The following is a 19145-nucleotide window of genomic DNA, read 5'->3' as shown; positions in this document are numbered from 1 at the left end:
TCGCAGTCTGTGATTACACGTTCATTCACTGTACGCGCCCTTTAGAAGGGATACTGTGTAACCTCTGAGATTCATAAACAACACTGTGTTGACTATGTCTGTGGTGAATATTAAACCTGCTCTGCTTCATGTTATTAACGGCCAGAACTAAATATAACTTGTGAAAGACCAATGGCTGTAATTCTAATTGTATATAGCTTTTAGTTAGTAGTTGTACTTTGACACTTATAAATCTAATAATGGACTCTGTGGGTATGATTTAAAAGAGAGGAGAAACAATGTAATTATACTGAACCACATATCAAAACTATTTCAGTATCTCAAATAATCACAAGAGACGGACTTAGAAAGATTGAAATGATGACTTTATTACCAGCATTTAAATGTGTACTCCATGTTATGGAGCAATTTCATTATTATACAACATTAAACAAATATTTCTGTCTCAGCTGGCACTTCAGTAAACTACAACTTTAGTTTTTTGTTATTTCTTTGTTACAATCATTTTTGTTTGTTATATCTGCTTCATAACCTTGCTGGGTGAAAAATAGTGTAAAAAAACAGTCTGTAGAGTCAGCTACAGTGAACATCAGTAGGCACTTCACACTTTCATCATTCCCTCATTCACACAAAGACTACTGTTGTTGTCCATTTAAAAGTGAATTAAAAAGGATCAGAATATCAGTGTTACTACTTCTGAACACTGACTTGTGCACAGTGGCTCCCCAGCAGCTTCAGCAGCCCCAGAGGCCTTATGTATAAAGCACTAGCCTCCTAAGCCAGGGATTGTAGGTCTCAGTCTCTATCTGTGATGTGTAGTGCAGTGGTGCAGCAGAAATGTGTTGGCTGCTGGATCAAAACCATCCACTGACTTAGTCACTGGACTTAGTTACTTGTCTAAAGACACTCTCAATTAAAAGTGAATCACAGTCCCAACAGCCTGAGGGACTTGTAGTGTGGAGGATGATGAATCACATCCATCTTACATCATTTGATATATAAACCTTGTGGCTGTTTCAACCTTGAGATAGAAAAACATCACATCCCTACTGAGCTTTACGCATCCTGTCAGCTACAGACGCCCTGTGGTTGGTCAGGTTATTTAGGACACAACTGTTGGTCAACATAGACAGTTTAGAGTTCAGGGTGTCTTTACTTCTCTCCCAACAATAATCTTGATCTGCATTTTCCTCCCCTCCTTTGTCCTCCTCTTCTTCTTCAACCTCACTCTCCTCATCACTGCGTTCATCTTTCTCCAGCTGAGGGCAGAAGCAGATACAAGGTTTAACATTTATGACCGAGAAACTAGTTGAATCTCGGATCTAAATGAGAAATTAACCCTCTGACTCTCACCTTGCCTTTCAGGAACTTGTAGACCATACGTAAGATTAAGCCGGCCCAGAAGATGTGCAGAGCCTGCAGCACCATCAGCAGGATGTTAAAAAAGTAGTAGCCAGGGAAGGGCTCAAAGACCTCCATTGACAGCACCAGGGTGGTGTGGATGATTCTGTAAGTAATCAAATACTTAGAGGCAAGTGTAAAAAGTGTTTCTGACTATAGGCTCATAATTTACCCATGCTGCAGTAAGTGGTAAAGCATCTTACTGACAAAAATGGGGGAAAAAAATCTCAGGAGCAAAACTCACTTGCTGGGGAAAATCACCAGTCGAGTCACAAGGAAGACCACAGCGAACACAACAAACAGTGCATCACATGTCTTCCTCCAGCCTGTGCCGTAGTTGAACATCTTGGCAGACTGCAAAAATAGAAAATGACTGATCTCATCAACCAAACAATACAGAAACCATGTGAAGTTAGCTGAAGCATTACACATAAAAGAGTGACTGAGCCAAAACAAGGGATTCAGATAACAGACAAATAGGAAAACATGTCTTCAACAAGGGGAAAATAAACTAGAGCATGTGTGCTTAACATCAGTGCAGTTATGAAAATGACAAGCCTGTGTCATAAGCAAACCTGCACAATACAGAACAAGGCTATGTATAATTACTATGTCTTTGTATTTCCTTTCACACACACAGTGTAGGTATAAATATTTTTCAATCCATTTCTCATACACTGTCCTTTCCCCTGCACATGTAAACAAAGCTAACCTCAGGCTACTAAAATACTTGTAGCTATCAGGACTCAGTCACAGGATTGTCCTGCTGAAATAAGTTCAGTTTCCTGTAGGCTACTACAGAGATCTCAGACTAGGTGTGAATTTTCTAAGAACAGCCTCAAGCACCTTGTAAACTTCTGATCGCAGTTCACAACATTCAGACAGCCATCACACTTCGATGGGGCTGCATGCAGCCAGAAAAATGGCCAATGCGGAGACAGACCCATGGTGACATGCTCTGAAGAGACTAATTACATCTGTAATGTCCCTGGTGTCTACGCTAAGGCTCTAGAGTCTAAATAGATGACAGAGGACTCTTATGGTACAAGTTGTTCTTTTGAGTCCAACCGCAGTTACATTAAAGCAGTAGGTGAATTACCTCAAGTAGGATGTCAGAGGAATCGTGAAGCAGCATGACCAAAGTGCCAATGCGAATGTAGTTGGCACAGTAGGAGAAACTGAGCAGGAAGATGGTGGCCAAATGGTGGATCACCTGTTCTTTAAAATCCTGGCAAAGCAAACATATAAAGAGTAAAACAAAATGACTTACATATGTCAACAGTGTAATTTAAATCCCTCCTCTTATAGTAATTTATTAACAATGTGTTAATAAGTGACTATTAAAAGTAAAGTTTCTCACTGAAGCAGGAAGTGACAGTGTTAACATCTTTAATTTCCACACTCCTCTAAAGGACAAATGTGTTGGAAACAGTTGTGTAAGATTTATGAATGAATGAACGTTGAGGTCCTCACCTTCCTCTTGACATCAACAGAGATCCGGAGCAGCAGAGAGCCATAAAAACCCAGCTCCAGCATGTAGTACCAGTAATGAGCTCTCTCCATGGGCTGTGGAGGAAGTCAGGCACTGAACGTTATTTCCTGATTGACTTCAAAAAAACTAAAGGTAGTGTCAGTGTTACTACCACTGAACACCAACTTGTGCACAGTGGCTCCCCAGCTACTGCAGCAGCCCCAGTGGCCTAATGGATAAGGCACTGGCCTCCTAAGCCAGGGATTGTGTGTTCGAGTCCCATCTGGGGTGTGTAGCAGAGTGGCGCAGCGGAAGCGTGCTGGGCCCATAACCCAGCGGTCGATGGATCGAAACCATCCTCTGCTATATCAGCTGTTTTACAGTGAAACCTAACTATACAGTCTGCTGCTCTGACTCGGGCTCATGTCTGAAGATATCAACCTTGGGCTTTGGGAATTTTTCACTTTGTTCTGTTTTTAGATGAAACAGTTTGTTGGTTAATCAAAAAAGTATTTGGCAGATTAATTGATACTGACAATATTCATTAGTTGCAGCCCTAGAATAAAGTTTTAGTCATGCAAATACAGCCTATAAGGAGGCCTGAGTGGCTCCAGATACAGAAATAGGCTGAGTTAAATATCAGCATGGCACTACTAATCACATCCCCCAATTCTTAACTCATTTAGATTCATTTACCCAGAAGACAAGTCGCTGAATTTCAATGAAAGTTAAACAGGGCATTCGTTGGGCTCTGTGATATGAATGAGGAAACTGACTAGTTCACCATATTGTCTTTGTTTCACATTTCCTCTGTAAAACAAATTTGATCTGTTCCCTTCAAACTCAAATTTTAGTCAGACTGCACATACACAGGATATCTACACAGCGGTGTGTTAACGTCCTGGGGCTGCAGGTGTATGAGTGTAGTCTTGTTTTTCCTCACTTCACTTTCCTGACCAGAAAGAAAGACATTATTGAAAACTAGAGCAAACTGTGAGTAAAGTTTTCACCTGTACTGGATACTGCCTCCAACATTCCTTGCGGTCCCAGAACCAGGGTGTCTGTAGAGAAAAGAGGAGGAAACACTCAAGAAGAAACCTGCACCAGTAGAAAGAACAGAAGTGTCTGCATTATATTTACTGTCTGTGACTCACTTACAAGTAATGTTCAGCAGAAACAGAAGTGTTTTGTCTGTTATTGTTGTAAAACTTTTTCAAAACTCTTACTCACATCAATCAAGCAGGCCAATCCAGCCACGAAGGCCGTGAGGTAGAAAAAGAACCTCCAACTGCAAAATAACACATCATGTTTTAAACGTTTACAAATGAATCAGCCGAGCTCGGAGGAGTGTCTCAAACTAAACCAGGCTCTCGGGGGTTCTCTAGTGGATGAGCACTGACCTCTTTAACCAGGTATTGTCAGTTCAAATCCCAGCTGGGGTGTGTAGTAGAGTGTAGCAGAGTGTAGCAGAGTGTAGCAGAGTGGCGCAGCGGAAGCGTGCTGGGCCCATAACCCAGAGGTCGATGGATCGAAACCATCCTCTGCTATGTCAGCTGTTTTACAGTGAAACCTAACTTTCTGCTGTACAGTCTGCTGTTCAGACAAAGATGTTTAAAAATGTCACCTTGGACTGTGGGAAACAGGATTTTTTCACTTTTGTCTGATGTTTATAGATGAAGCCATTTGTTAGCTAATCAAGAAAATACTTGGCTAAATAATAATATAAATAATCATTAGTTGGAGGTAAAATAACGTTTTAGTTTGCCACAGAGCAAATTTAAATAATAAGCTGGAACTGTGACATAAGTTACAGGAACTAAACACATAAATATGATTAGTCATTCCCTCCTCCTTCCTGATCAGGTTCTTAAGGGTTTTTTCCACAGCTGTCTCTGTGTGTGTGGTGAAGGAAGTGTTCTTGAGGGACGTCATCTGTGAACCGAACAATGACAAGGTTGTGGAGGGGGAGCACTTACGCAGCCTCGCCAAACTTCTTGGTTTGACATGGCCGGTCTTGGTTCCTGCGACGACGGAACCAGGTCTCAATCTGCCTCTGGGTTTTGCCGCAGAGAGACATCAAACTCACAATTTCACTCTGAAACAACAACACAGGGGAGAAAGTTTCATCAGATCGTCTCAACTTCACCATCTGCTACATGGACACTGGGGTTAAGTTACAAATCATTTTCCTTAACTTTGCAAAATAAATAATTTATTTTATCAGGCTACTTCCTTTTTCCTTGTATTTTTCTATTATAGGAGCTATTGTTTGGCCTAGGCAGAGGTATGTGCTGTATTGAGTGCCATTCTAATTATATATTACATGATAAAATTAAGTACTGATGTATTTGAGTGTAGCTAGCTGGTGTGGGTTCCCAACCTAGGGTCTAGGCCCCTCCAAAAGGTCAGATAATTCCGGAGGTTTGTGAGATAATTAAAGATAGTAGGAGAGAAGGAAAAGAAAAACAAAGTGACACAAATTTATATTTTACTGTATTTTTGAAATGTATCTTTGATGGAACTGCTAAATTCAGCACACACCTGCTTTTTTTTGTTTAGGAGTCACAAGACAAAGAAGTTGGGAACCACTTCTCTCATCTTTTAACAATTCACTGCATTTTATAATCTTATCTTATACTTTTTAGTTGCAGATCCCAACCAACAGAGCAATTAGTAATGATAACAGTCAATATGTCACTGAGCATGTTTGAATGCATGTTGAGGCCTCTTCAGACTAACTTGTGTCGGCTGTCTGCTCCTCTGTGTGTAAAATGACTCCAGCTTTAGGGAGGGGGCAGCAGTCACTTGCAATCTATTCTTCACCCCCAAACATCTGCCCATGGGTGGGGCAAAGAACCTGGGGGCAAGGAAAACAAAGGACAGTTTACACAAATGATGATATAACACCCACTGTGAGACAGTTGGGGCACTAGCCCACAGCTACTTACTGCACATAATAAGCCGTTTAACAGTTCGTCAAAAGCAAACAATCAGAACTGTAGACCAGTGTGTGTTCACAAGTAGCTGTCATTTCAGGGATATGTGGTTTTAACAGGACAGTAATAAGAGATAGTAGAATACACCAGAATGAAGTATCTACATGTAAGAATGTTTTAACTGGGTTTAACGAGCCATTTGATTCTAGTGACTCTTCACTCCTGTAAATGGAACAGTGAACACACCAGGGACGTAATCAACAGATCAAAAACCCTGAAGACAATGTGTGTGTGTGTGTGTGTCTCTGTGTGTGTGTGTGTGTGTGTGTGTGTGTGTGTGTGTGTGTGGGGGTGAGGCTTGTTATGCCCTCTTAAGCCCACTGCACCTCTCGCCACTCCTCTCTGCTCAGTTTTTCTCATAACTGTTGATCTCTGTTTTTATTCAAGTTCAAACTAAAATTTATCAGATGAGGAAAAAACACTTCACACAAACAGGACTTGGTCCACAGCTATAATTTAAAATAACCATTGAAAATCTTCAATTTAGACAACAACACTCCTGATTCTGACCCTGCCCTCTCTTTTTTTCTGTCAGCCTCTCTCCTTCTACTCCCCAAAGGCTTTTTTCCTGATGATAACAAAGCCTGCTCTGCCAAAACACCTGCTCACTGCCCCACAGCTCGTATCCTCTTACAAATACAACGTGCTCCCTCTGTAGATACTGTATGCTCGGTCATAACCAGGAAATGCTGCATGATGTTTTGGAGCCAATTCAAATAAAACTGGTTGTTTCAACTGTGACAAAAACCTCAGATGTGTTTCTTAATAGAGGGATATCAGTATTTCTTCGGCTTAGACAGGATGAAGTCACACACTCCTCTGCAGAGAGGACAATGGCCCGTACAATATCCCAAACACATCACCCAGACCTTCACAGAACAAAGAGATCAGGTGTGTTGTACCTCTCAAACACGTAGCGTAGGGCGACGAAGCCCAGTGCTAGGGGCAGAGCCACGAGGAGGTCCAGAGGTTTTGGTCGATCGGAATCTGCCAGCTCTTCCATGTCTTTCCAGGTCACACCTGGAGGGAGCCAGTAGTCCTGCCTCCACACATCAGGCAGCAGGTCCATTCTCCTGGGGATGGGTGGGAAAGAGAAGAAAAAATGTTGAAGATGATGCAGATATTTAAACCTCAGCCCAACCAGATACTATCTCATCCAGGTGAACCATCTGGTGAACAATCTGGGAAGTCTGGTACTTGGATTTGATCCGGAACCGAGGAGAGCAGGGTCCTCAGGTGCCTCCTAATCACTGTGTGTGTGTGTGTGTGTGTGTGTGTGTGTGTGTGTGTGTGAGTGTGTATGTGTGAGTGTGTATGTGTGAGTTGGGGTGGCACGTGAGAGCGAGAGATCAAAAGAGGAATACAGTGTTGGCATATCATAAACATCTTGAGAGCTTACAGTGCAATATTTACCACATCAAATATCAGCCTCTACGTCAACTACAAAAATCCCATCAAAAATACTAATACTATCATTTATAAATAACCATAAATACAACTGAACATCCATTGGTAATACTCTGAAAATTATGCTAGAAAACAACCATACATGTAGTTCACAAAACTGTGAAACAAAATGTCCCTGAAATAATAATAAACTTACTCGTATATACCAGAATAAAAGCATAAACTCAGCAAGAGAAAACCACAAGTTGTTAAAAAAAAAAAAAAAAAAAAGTCTATACAGGAATAGAGAACATTGGATCTCCTATTTCTGTTAACCAGAAGTACAGAATATTCATGTTCACAGTGAAACACCAAACTGGGCTGCAGAGAATAAACTCACCTGTCAGAAGCTCTGTGGATATAAAGAGCCGATTAGTCTCGGAGACAGAAGAATAAAATTAATCCACCTTAAAACTGTGAATTTGTTTCAGCCGTGTTTGGCCTGGGATGTGCCTCCGTCCCGCTGTATCCTAACGACGACACCAGAGAAGTGGGGCGTTCAGTCATCACGGTTCAGGCGTCAAGTTAGGCACGATAACAGGAAGCCGTGGTTACATATTTCAAAATAATAGCTCCTCGCATAGAACCCTGTCTCTGAGATATTGAAATGTAAAATACTTCTCAAAGAAACGTGTCTGCTTTTATTTTACAAAAGATAAATCAAAAACAGACACGTGCAAATTGCAGGTAAATGTATGTGTTAATAGAGTGGCTCCGAGGCACAGTCGAAGGATTTACTAAATTACTAGTGGAACATTTACTAGACCCAAATTTTTTTTTTAATAAATTGTAATCTGTATGTCTCCGGAGTTCTGCACAGCCAATCCATATTAATAGTTTTTAAGGGAAACGTAATTGTCCCTTTACTCTGAAGACTTCCGGTATGCTCTGTCTTTCTCTAACAGGATGATGCAGCTTGATGGTTGAGCGGCTAATGAAACACCAGGGGCGTCTCTTGTTCAAAGCCACACACTGTTCATGACCCAATAAATCAGCATGAGCAACAAAGGAAACACTGAACATTCAGTGTCGCTATTATACAAGTGTCTCGTAACAAAAAAAAAAACTGTCATGGTTTAGACTAAAATCAGAGTCATTTTAGACCTGGAACTTCTTCTAGTCATGAATACACTGAGTTATTCAGTCAGGGGACTAACAGGTCCATTATCGAGTGTTATCAATAGAGTAACAGTGTATCTTTTCATTTCCATTCTGTTTTACATATGTCACCTGTGTTTTGGGTTTTTTAAAGTTCACTGGTGTAAAAGTAAAACGATATGAACTTGTTGTCATGCTCTGTCTCTGCTGACACTAAAGTGATACCATAAGCTTTTAAATGAACAAATAACATATTTGTAATTTCACAAAAAGTTGAATTCATAGGCATTAAAACACCCTATGGGTCAGTTAAACCCACTGAGGGATTTTAATGTTAATTGGTCTGGTATGAGCATGTGGTTGTTTGTTAGCTAAGGTCAGCAAGCTGTGCTCTGCTGGGTTTATGAACCCTCTCTGCTTGTGCTCTTGTTATGCTACATTTAAGTATTAACTGCTTAACTATCGCTCGTGGCTACATTGACGGCTTTTCAGCAAAACTTACACAGTCTTGCCCTAAACTTAAGATGCACTCCCTTATATTCTGCCAGAAGTTTTACTCTATTGTAAACATGACAGGAACTACCTCATATCTAATTACATTTCCTCATATTCCATTGTAGGTTATACTCATGACAGACTTCTCCCAGGTAACCGCTCTCCAAGAAAGTATCTGATGATCCTACACCTAAATCAACAAGCCAGGACACTTCCAGGACGTCATGATTAGAAGGTAAACACACTGATTACTGAACTCACAAACCTTACCTTGAACAAATACTGTGCTGTCATCACAGACCCTGTGTCTGACTGTTATAAAACTCAGATGTCACACACCTCCTTAAAACACACAGAGAGGTACACACTCCACCTTGATCCGTGCCAACACAGCCACAGACACACACTCCAGTCCTCCTCACACCATCCTCCTCTCCAGCCTCACACTCTCAGCTGATAGTATTGTCATGGAGGGAGATAAGCAGGCTGTCTGCTGATAACATCACTACTGATATGCAGATGAGCTCTTCTTCTTTGTCATGCACATCAGTCATGACCACAGCTGTGTTATGTTCCAGGCACACATGTATTATTAAGTCATGTATATGTTAAGTGTGTGATAAATGTGTTGAGGGAACTGCATGTGTGCTGGGACTTAGCAAAGTGAAAGAGAGTTTGTGTACATTCAGTACAAACATGATTTGCATGTGCCTCAGTGTAGGTTGTGTTTAACTATTGTTTGTGTGTGCATGTGTGGTTGGGAGTTTGCTCTGTGTATGTGTAAGTGTGTTTTTGTGCATTTCTGTGTGTCTGCCAGGGCATTAGCCAGTGCATTCAGGAAAGTATTTGCATTCTGTGTGCACCTGCCCAGTCTGTATTGCCATGAACTAAGACAGAGACACAGATGCCTTGTTTCCGCAAGATCAGACATGTGAAATGTGACAGTGAGAGTTAGTTTTATCAGCTGAGCCTGCAACACCAGCTACTACAAAAACAGACTTTCTCAGAAAAGTCGTTAAATCAAACAAAAGTGAAATGTGTACATTTTTGTGTTTGATAAATTCCATTCAAATAAATTATAATTATAATAGTATGTCTAGTAGCAGTAATATTTACCTTAAGTGTCACATGTAGTAACACAGAACATTTTCTGCCTGAGCTCATGTTTTTCAGTGAGCCAGCCTTATTTGCATATCTGTCTGCATGTACACACGTGTGTTACTGTGTGTGTGTGTACAGTGCGTGTGTATTTGTGTGTGTGTGGACAGAGAGAGCGATGGGAAATGAGTGCCTTTGTTGGTTTATCAAGGAGGTAAATTGTCAGAACCTGGTGAAGCACAAATCTGTCCTGTTAATTGCTGCACTAATGAGGTGGGGGTTTTACACTGCGCTTCCAACCATCTGTTGGAGCCTGATAAACTGAAAACTGTGGGGGCCTGTTTTAGTCCAGCTGGCAAAGTCTGACTTGCCCTGTTTGTGCTAGGTTTATGAGCATTGATAACCTGCCTTGACCAATTTCCTCACTAGAACTTTTCTTACTAACAACAGACTGATATTACCATCCTTATAGAGCCAAGCTGTTGATATTTCTCTTGAAGCGATAAAATAGTTTGCATTACCTCATATACAACATTATTATAAGATGAATGTACTGTGGAAGTCTGTGTAGTCCAACATTTTGCCAGCGTAATTACTTTTTAGTAAAGAAAAAAACATAAAGAAAAAAAGTAAATCTTTCAAATTTTTCTGTAGTTCACTCATCACCCCTCTCACCAGCCAGGCTTAACTTTTCCAAAACTAAGAACTTTTATCCTCTCAAATATGTCTTTTCTTCAAAGCAGACTGAGGTTTGGCCAAAAACCTTTATTCAGGTGTTTCTGTGTATTAAAGAAGAATATCTGAGCACTAATTCATCCAACAGTGTCTGGTGAACCTGCAGTTGTAGTTCTCAAAGTATCCAGAAGAGGTCACAGCTAACCAGATGGTTAGTTCCTGGGGGAGGGTGATCAACAAACTGGATTTACAGGGATATAATCTACCTGGAAGGAGGAAGCTGAAAGATGTGAATCTTGAGAAAACCCAACTTAAACTACATTAAGGAAATGTCCAGCAAAAGTGTACCATTACAACTGAAACTTTTTTGACTGATTTGGAAGGCACACCTCAGTCATGTCATTCTTCTCTCTAAATCACTTTCACCATCCCAAACTGTTGTTTAGTACTTTTACTGTTCTTATTGTGATGACTGATGTGGATCTTTGAAAAGCCCTCACTGATAATGAAGTTTGTGCTGACATGTGTAGACCTGCAAACAAGCAGAGTGCTGTGATGAGGGTCTAACTGTGTGCCGATCCTCGTGAATTAGCTGGCTGTGTCTCTTTACGAGCCTCCGATTGATTATCTGATTGATTTCCTTTGTTCTAAATCTTCCTAATATTGATTTGAGGGGCAGCAGTGAGGACAGCCTGTGCTCAATTAAAAGTTTATGTTTGTATTTGTAGGTGCCTGTTTGTGTGTGTGTGTGTGTGTGTGTGTGTCTGCAGGTCTGTAAAGTAATTAGACTTTCTAAAAGCAGGACCAGACAAAAGCTTTTATTTCATTAAAAAACCGAATGCCACTTTAAAGAAACACTAGGAAAATATCTACTTTTTACAAGCAAGAGTCTACATCCAGGAAGTTGAACCACACACACAACAGTTTAATATTTCATCAAACAGCTTTTTGGTCATCACTAAGGAATCAAACAACTTTTAAACAAATCAATAAAATATCAATACTAAACTTTATTTATAAAGAGCCTGTCAGAGCCATGTTTTAAAGGGCTTTATAGTATAATAAGGGCAAAAATGATGTTACAAAACAAGTGGCAAAAGGAGCAGAAACATCATTAGTATGAAATAGATATTATCTTTTCTTATATTCCTACAGGCACTGTTGAACAGTTTTGGCTGGTGCACTGGACGGGGCCTAAAGGCAAAAAGGATTAGAGGGGAGGAAATTGGTGTACATGCATTTCATAATCACAACTTTATGTGACACATATTCAGCCGGCGCTGCGACCCTCGGCACTGAGCCTCATAAGCCTCTTAAAGGGATGGTGACACGCAAAAGCAAAACCCCAAATAAAACAGGCTGTTATTAACTGTTATGTATTATGAACTTTCAGATTTTAGAGCGAATTGAGACTGAGGACACAGTGAATTTGAAACAAAATAGAGCGACACAAACAGCAGCTGGAGCTCAGTTTCAGGAGGCAAATTAAACAATTCCCTCAAATTATCGAGGCTTTGGTTGGTTAGAAATCATTTTACCTGAGGATCATCTTAGAGGCGGTAGAAATGCTACATGATATCCAGCATTGTTCACATTTAAAATAAATAAAAAGGAGGTTTACTAATATGACATCTCTTCATTTTTGGTTCAGCTGTACCTCCTAAAAAAAGTAGGAAAAAAAGCTGCAGAGAAAAACTTTTTCATAACATATTAAGTTTTACAGTCTTGTCTCTAAATCTGCAGTAACAGTGTGTATTAGTTCTGTTGACTTCCATGTCTGCCCTAAACTCATTTAATTTCTCTTTTATTTGATCAGGACCTCTCTTGCAGCAGCTCTGCTCTCTATTTATAATTCAGCCCTGGGATTTGTAAAAACGTTATAGAATTACATAATGACATGATAAACAGGAGCCATAAGGTAATGCTGCAATACTGATCATTGTCTTCCTGTGGTGTTTGTCACTCTGAAAGCTGCAGTGTAACATCATACGCACCACTAGTCTCCTATAAGACATTAATTACTGTAAATGAAAATGGACAAAGGGCTTCTGGTGTGTCTGTTCCCTTGCTATCTCTCTGGCATGCTGCATGTCCTCAATATACAGCTTATGTTTTATGCTTTTGATACTGTTGTCTTGCAGAAGACAACTGCCAGCTTCCATTACCTTAACAAAACAGCAAATACGCTGTAACATATTGTTTCTTTCAAGAGATGAAACTTTGGAAACAGAAGCTTTTAGCAGAGCACAGGATAAACATTATTAATCTAAAGTCCCTCTTCTCATCGCTCCCCCTCTGTCTTTACACGAGCGCATAATCAAATTGTCCTCTGTCCAGCCCCTCCTTATGGTCCGTCCAGGAGGAAGCCGGCATGCTGCTGTAGGGGTCCAGCAGGATGCGGACGCATCGAACGACAAGAAAGAGCAGCAGCAGCACGAGGAGGCCCACAAAACACAGGGCTGTTCCCTGCTCCGGTTGTCCTGCCATGGGCTGCAGCACTGTTGGGCCTCTTGGGAACCCGAGCGGAGCAGGAGAGGAGAGCTCATAGTCCACAACCCAGTAGTTTGTGTCGCTCATTTTTAGGGAATGTTTTGAAGGTTAAAGCTGTTTACTGTGCACGATTTAGTTTGCAGTCAGGAGATGTCTGGGATGGCACGGCTCTGCAGGGTCATCTTTGTTACTGAGTGTGATTTATTGTTACTGAGGAAGATCACATGGTGAAATCTGGAAGCTGCTGTCAGACTGAACTTGACCACTGCGTTTCCCACAAGCCACGGGGGCAAAGAAAATTGTTCCAGCAGAAATAACACGGGGCAAATCAGCAGTACAAACTAATAAGCCCTCTGGTGATCCAAGCAGCAAGCTGAAGCATGCTCACTGAAGTTTAATTAGACTGAACTGGCCGGTGTTTTTTCTCTTTTCTAACACATACACTCTCAGGAGAAGCCAACAGCACAAAAGCCGAGGTCACCACTTCAACTTCAAATCATTTGCACGGTCCTCAGTTTATTTGTCAATATTTCAAGTGTCCAATGGCAGCCCTAGAGGGGGCTGTTCCATAGATCAATCAAAGTGCTTGCAGGCAGTAAATGATCCGTGTTGTGGGGCTTCAAAGAATGTATTGGTATTCAAATCACTTGAATAGTTTGGCCGTGCTGCTCTGAGCTGCTGATTTGCTGAAAAAGCTTCTATTTTTATACTGCTGTCTTTATCCTGAGTTACCAGGAACCTCGTCATTTGGGGAATCACTCACCAGGATACCTGAGAAAAAAAGAGGCAAAGATAAGAGGCAGGCAGAGGTGCTGAATGAAGGGAAATGTTTGATTGATTCAGGGGCTACAGAGCTGGACAGGGTCCTTAGAACATACCAAGGATTATAGATTTTTGCTCTTCAGGGCCCTAAGTGAGGTGTTTCCAGGGGGTTCCACAGGCCCCTAGAAGCGCCACAGCCAGCTCACGTTATGAGTGGAAAATACAGTCTTGCTTTAAAACTGCCATTATGCGGCCTGTCCTCTTGTGATCTTTTTAACAGAGACAAGGCAGAAGCACTACTCCTCTCCTGAACTCAGGTACAGCATAGTACTAGATAAATAAATCAGACACTGATGACGGAGGGGAAAAAATGTGGAGGAAACCCTTAGAGAGTTGCTGCACTCTTGCACAGAAACACTCTCCATAGCCTCTTTAATGGGCCTTGGAGTGGAGAGACATTTCCTGCGGTAGGTGCACTCCCAAGTCAGCAGATTCTATTCCAGGAGGCTTCATCTCCCTCCCCACCACCCCACAGATCCTCGCAAAGACACGTTGATAGCTCCCCTGCTCTCTGGATGATAGGACTAAGGGGCCAAGCAAAGCTTTAATAGGGGCCTTCAAGACCTATTGAAAGAAACTGCCTGCCTCAGTATCAATTATCAAATGGCCTGTGGTTACATCAGACTGGACAGATCAGGTGGCTGCAGGAAAGGAAGCTAAATGAACAAGACAGACTGAATAGTCAATAGAGAGCCATGAAGAGGGCATGAAGTTTACACAACAGCATAACACAGGCATAGGTCAGCAAGTGTAAACCACTTACAACAACACTGCCAATGGTGCTCAAGGCTGCTAACTGGAAATCAGTGGCAAACAGCAGACGTGTGAATGCATTGCAGATTTGGGGATTCATAGACTGACCTGGAAAGTCAGGTCACTCAGAGACTCTGAAGGTTACCTCAGGTCATAATGATATACAAACACCACAGACCCAAGAGCAGGAATGGATGATTGCATTGAAAAGAAAAACAAATACAGTTTTAAAGAATAGAAAAGAATGAGCAAAATAAATTTCATGGCTCATCGATCCTCTTTAAGAGAGCTGCTTTGGTTCCTAAGCAGCAGGTAAATCAAACTGACCACGTCTGACTTAAACAAACAGAAAGAAAAGAGTAAAAACAGACTTTTTAACTGTACTGGACACCTGATTGTGGAGAAATGTCCCAGAATCAAACTTTTTCATTCAAAAACAGCAAGTAAAATAAATAGGGTAAGAAGTGGATTTACGAAAGCACAGAGCAGCCACACCAATGAACACTGACGGCAGAGCACATGCAGTGACATATGGCGTTCCTCATGGCTGTAATACCTGTAATACCTCCCGTTTATACCTCTGGATTATGACAGCAGCTTTGAAAATGTCAAGGACTTCTCCAAATAAAAAGGGTGAAATAGTGTTGTTTGAAAAGACAAAGTAAACCCTGAAACAAAAGACGCCATATGTCTACAGTTAGGGCAGCGTGCTCCCTGTCATCTAACGTTTCTGCCTATAAAACATCTAAAAATGTCAGATGAAGCTTCATGCAACATTTGGGCACCCACCTTCCTTTTTTGCTGCTGGTACTGATCTCTGATTATATCACCCCTAAGACTGTCTCCAGTTGATGATTACTCTTTTGGTAAAACACAATAAATTCTCTTTAAGACAGAAATGAGTGAAATTAAAATTCAAAGACAGACATTTTAAACTTATGTCTATCTGCACCTAAAAGAAAACAGGAAGAAGCAGCTGACTTTATTTATTCACCCTTTAAAACTTCCTTACTGACTGAAATTTAAACTACTGCACTGCAAGATCACAAAAATGCAAGACATCAGAGAAACATGCAGTGACAGCAGCGGGTACAACTGCTTTTATATTACAAAGGTTAAATCTGTACTAATACCATTAAATATATAGATTACATTTTTGGTAGCTAATTTAACTGTGAAAAATAAAACCTATAACTTTCTGTAATAATAATTTATAGCATTAATATCGACTGTTTTATTGTGATGGTGTAGTTGTCTCCATTGCATGGCACGTTGATAGCACAGATAATTGAATTATCCTTGTATAAATAGAGAGTATATTAGACAGTGTTGATATGAATTTTCCACAGAGGAGTGATCCAGCAATGATCATATGGCTCTATGTGACATGAAGTTACACAACAGCACGAACTTACATCCCGCGGAGGACAACTTGTGAACGTGTGTTTCATGAAGTAACCCACGGACGTGTTGGACGCGACCTTCACGGCCCCACACTGACGCCCGCACACAAAAAGTTCACGTGAAACAAAACAAGTGATCGCATCGTCCCAATGACAGATCAGATTAGAGGACTTACTTTGCCGGCTGCTGTTACAGGTGAGGACGTGGAATCAGGAACACAAAGTGATGGTGATGATGATGATGATGATGAAGATCCAGCGGCAGCAGCAGCAGATGTTCAGCACCGCGGACAGCTCCTGGCTCGGCTCAGCTCAGCTCAGCTCTGAACCCTGTCACATCCCGCAGCACCTCCTCTGCTTTGTCAGGAGCTTTAAAGTCTTCTCAGTTTGAGGGATCCGCCCCACCTCCCCTAACCTCCCTCCCCCCTGCTCCCTCCCCTCCCTGCCCACTTTCGACTCCCCCCTGTACGGACTGCACACATAATCTTTTCGTTCGGATGACTAAAGCGCCGAGAGCCGTGTGTGGCTTTTGCATTATGTAAGAGGACTGCGTGGGGGCACGGACAGTAAAGGACCCCTTGTATCCCTGCAGCCAACATAATGCACATGGAGACAATTAGTTACCATCCTTGTTATTATCTTTGTCTCAAATCCTTTCAAAAGAAAAGTCCTATTCGAGTAAGAAATAACTTTTGCACATCAGTAAACAAGGCATGGGTGACTGGTGCATAGTGAAAAGACCATAAAGGTAAATAACCTGCCGTAAGCTGAATGATCCGCTGCACAATTTCTGCACTTGTATGTAGAGTTTTCCTCTTTTTCCTCAATGAGGATCTTCTGCATCTAGTTATATTGTAAAGACAAATGTGATTGATTTATTTAGCCTGTTTTGTCTATTACATAAACTGATATGACTTCCTCAGTTTTTATGTCTGAGATGTTTCGGTCACATGACTTTTTAGGCTAACATGAAGTTGTCCCATTATATTATGAAAAAAGAGGAGAGGCCTACAGGAAATTCACACAAGAAGAAAAGGGAAACACAGTACTCATTCAGGCATAAACACAATCCCAAAAACAGATGTTTAAAAATATCACACAAGAGACAGATATGATGAGGTCGTCAATGTAAACTCATGAGTAAAACACCATGGCTGAAATAACCTGCTACTGACCCTCTCCTGCTTCTGTGCTGCATGCAGGTTGATTTAGGAATCTGAAAAATGAAGCTTGAACTAGATCAAACTGTAGAACTTAAAGCAGATACTTTTCACGTTTTAAGAGCCTTTTGATATAAGTTTATAATGTACTTCTGTGGTGCATGCTCCTACAAGCATTTGCATTTTATTACATCATCTAAAACTGATACAAAGTGGTAGCTGTAGTGGCCCCTGAGAGTCTGGGGCCTGTCTGGAAAAAGTGGGTCTAAGTAGATCATAACATCATTAACAGTTTTTGAAAGTTAATGAATTAATAATGTCTACTTTATAAACGAAGTCCTATAGTTTGAGACTGACTGGTTTATTAGGTTGGATAAAATGACTTCTTACGTCAGGTAAGTTTTGCTGAACTGCAGGAAATGACATGATCAAAATGTGGAACAAAACAAGTGGAGCAATCTGACTCCACCCGTGGCTAAGCTCCAGATACTCACTGTGAGAAGTAATTAATTGACACAATTATAACTGTACAAACACTGGGACAGATTGCAGTCCATACACATCCACATATCCCCTGCCTGAGGCAGCATGAGATCTCCCTGTAGGTTTTAATTAATAGTGAAATGTAACACTGTCCTGACGGGGCTCGTAATCAAATCACACTGAGCAGAGCTCCAGCAGATCTCCCACTGGGGTCATAATTGATAAAAGTCTCCAGCCTGCAAGGTTATGAAATTCAACATTTCCATCACTATCCTTAATGTTACATATGGTACACTGGGAGGTCAAGTTGTGGTTCAGGGAGCAGACTTAGGTCACCACAATGGGATACCTGGACCCCATGACAGCAGGTGAGTCTCATCTGGTAAGACCTCAAGCCATAATACGAACTTGAGGGTCACCTGACCTTTCTCGTATGTGCACTGGGTATATAAATGGAGTCAGCAGCTGGTTAGTGAAGCTTAGCATGGAGACTGGAAACAAGGGGACACATCTGGTTTAGGTCTGTTCGGAGGTGTCCTTTATATGTGTTGTCTAAACACACCTCACAAATGAACATTTCATATCATATTTGTTTAAAAGACAAAGACCCACATGTAAAAACAACAAGTTGTGGTTCACAGCAGTTTATATGTTGGACTGTTTCTTGACTGGGTGTTTCATCTGGTTGCCTGGCAACCACAATGAATATGCATTTCTCCCAAAATGTCCAACATATATGCTGTCAAAGGAATAGTTATGACATCTTGCATAAATATATTTCACAGGCACAATTTTGGATGTGAAACCAGTACAAATGACATATATTTGTGAAATATTGCTCTGTAGTTGGTTGTTTTCATGTGAAAGAGACACAGTTATTAGGACTGTGGAGCACGCTGAGTATAAGCGAAGGTTCCCTGTTTATCAAACTCAATTGTTCACTTAGGACCAAGAGAAGTCAAATCACAAACTGTATTTTCAAAGTATGTCGCTTCTTATCAAACCATATTTTTTCAAGACATTCACAAAGATAAATATGATATTGTTTTGGGACACATAATACCTGTTTACATAATGTACTGATGTTGCTGCAATCACTGCATTGAAAGCCTTTGTACTATGTAGACTAAAGCATAGCTTGGTGCAGTATATATATACATGGTAGTGTGCCACCAAGAACATGCTTTAATAACTAGGGTAGAGGATAAAGCAAAGTACAGCGCTGCCTCCAAGGCCTTTTCTGGCCATTGAGTTGGTGCATCCAACCAGCTCATTGGTCAGGAGACAAAACAGGAGGATGTTCCTCTTATATCCTGTAATTTAAATTACTACTAACTTGTTCTGCAAATAGAAA

The 19145-nt window shown here is 41.0% G+C and overlaps 2 protein-coding genes and 1 non-coding gene across 3 annotated transcripts; 1 reads left to right on the top strand and 2 right to left on the bottom strand.

The window, feature by feature from the left end:
* Positions 1 to 343: 343 nt before the first annotated feature.
* Positions 344 to 7907, bottom strand: LOC108883654 (ceramide synthase 2). The gene is made up of 11 exons (XM_018677036.2): positions 7655 to 7907; positions 6771 to 6941; positions 5612 to 5729; positions 4849 to 4967; positions 4103 to 4160; positions 3883 to 3933; positions 2875 to 2967; positions 2501 to 2629; positions 1646 to 1755; positions 1354 to 1507; positions 344 to 1259 (listed from the first exon to the last, which is right to left on the bottom strand). The coding sequence occupies exons 2-11, from the start codon at positions 6935 to 6937 to the stop codon at positions 1047 to 1049; spliced, it is 1212 nt and encodes a 403-aa protein (XP_018532552.1). The 5' UTR covers positions 6938 to 6941; positions 7655 to 7907; the 3' UTR covers positions 344 to 1046.
* On the top strand, positions 3091 to 3163 carry trnar-ccu (transfer RNA arginine (anticodon CCU)). Its single transcript has one exon. It is a non-coding gene; the product is annotated as a tRNA-Arg (tRNA).
* A 3583-nt stretch (positions 7908 to 11490) lies between the features above and the next one.
* LOC108883658 (cortexin-1) lies at positions 11491 to 17307 on the bottom strand. Its single transcript, XM_018677046.2, has 2 exons — positions 16325 to 17307; positions 11491 to 13941 (listed from the first exon to the last, which is right to left on the bottom strand). Exon 2 carries the CDS (start codon positions 13255 to 13257, stop codon positions 12982 to 12984), a length of 276 nt encoding a protein of 91 aa, XP_018532562.1. The 5' UTR covers positions 13258 to 13941; positions 16325 to 17307; the 3' UTR covers positions 11491 to 12981.
* Between the last annotated feature and the right edge of the window lie 1838 nt (positions 17308 to 19145).

Source organism: Lates calcarifer, linkage group LG4, assembly GCF_001640805.2.
Source record: "Lates calcarifer isolate ASB-BC8 linkage group LG4, TLL_Latcal_v3, whole genome shotgun sequence".
Taxonomy (NCBI): Eukaryota; Metazoa; Chordata; class Actinopteri; family Centropomidae; genus Lates; species Lates calcarifer.
This window is presented reverse-complemented; position numbering and strand designations above follow the sequence as displayed.

Coding starts and splice junctions, on each gene's coding strand:
- LOC108883654 (XM_018677036.2), bottom strand. CDS start 6,937: ATGGACCTGCTGCCTGATGTGTGGAGGCAGGACTACTGGCTCCCTCCA. Junction 4,161..4,848: donor AAGAAGTTTGGCGAGGCTGC/GTAAGTGCTCCC, acceptor GTTATTTTGCAG/TTGGAGGTTCTTTTTCTACC. Junction 2,630..2,874: donor CTGTTGATGTCAAGAGGAAG/GTGAGGACCTCA, acceptor TTGCTTTGCCAG/GATTTTAAAGAACAGGTGAT.
- LOC108883658 (XM_018677046.2), bottom strand. CDS start 13,257: ATGAGCGACACAAACTACTGGGTTGTGGACTATGAGCTCTCCTCTCCT.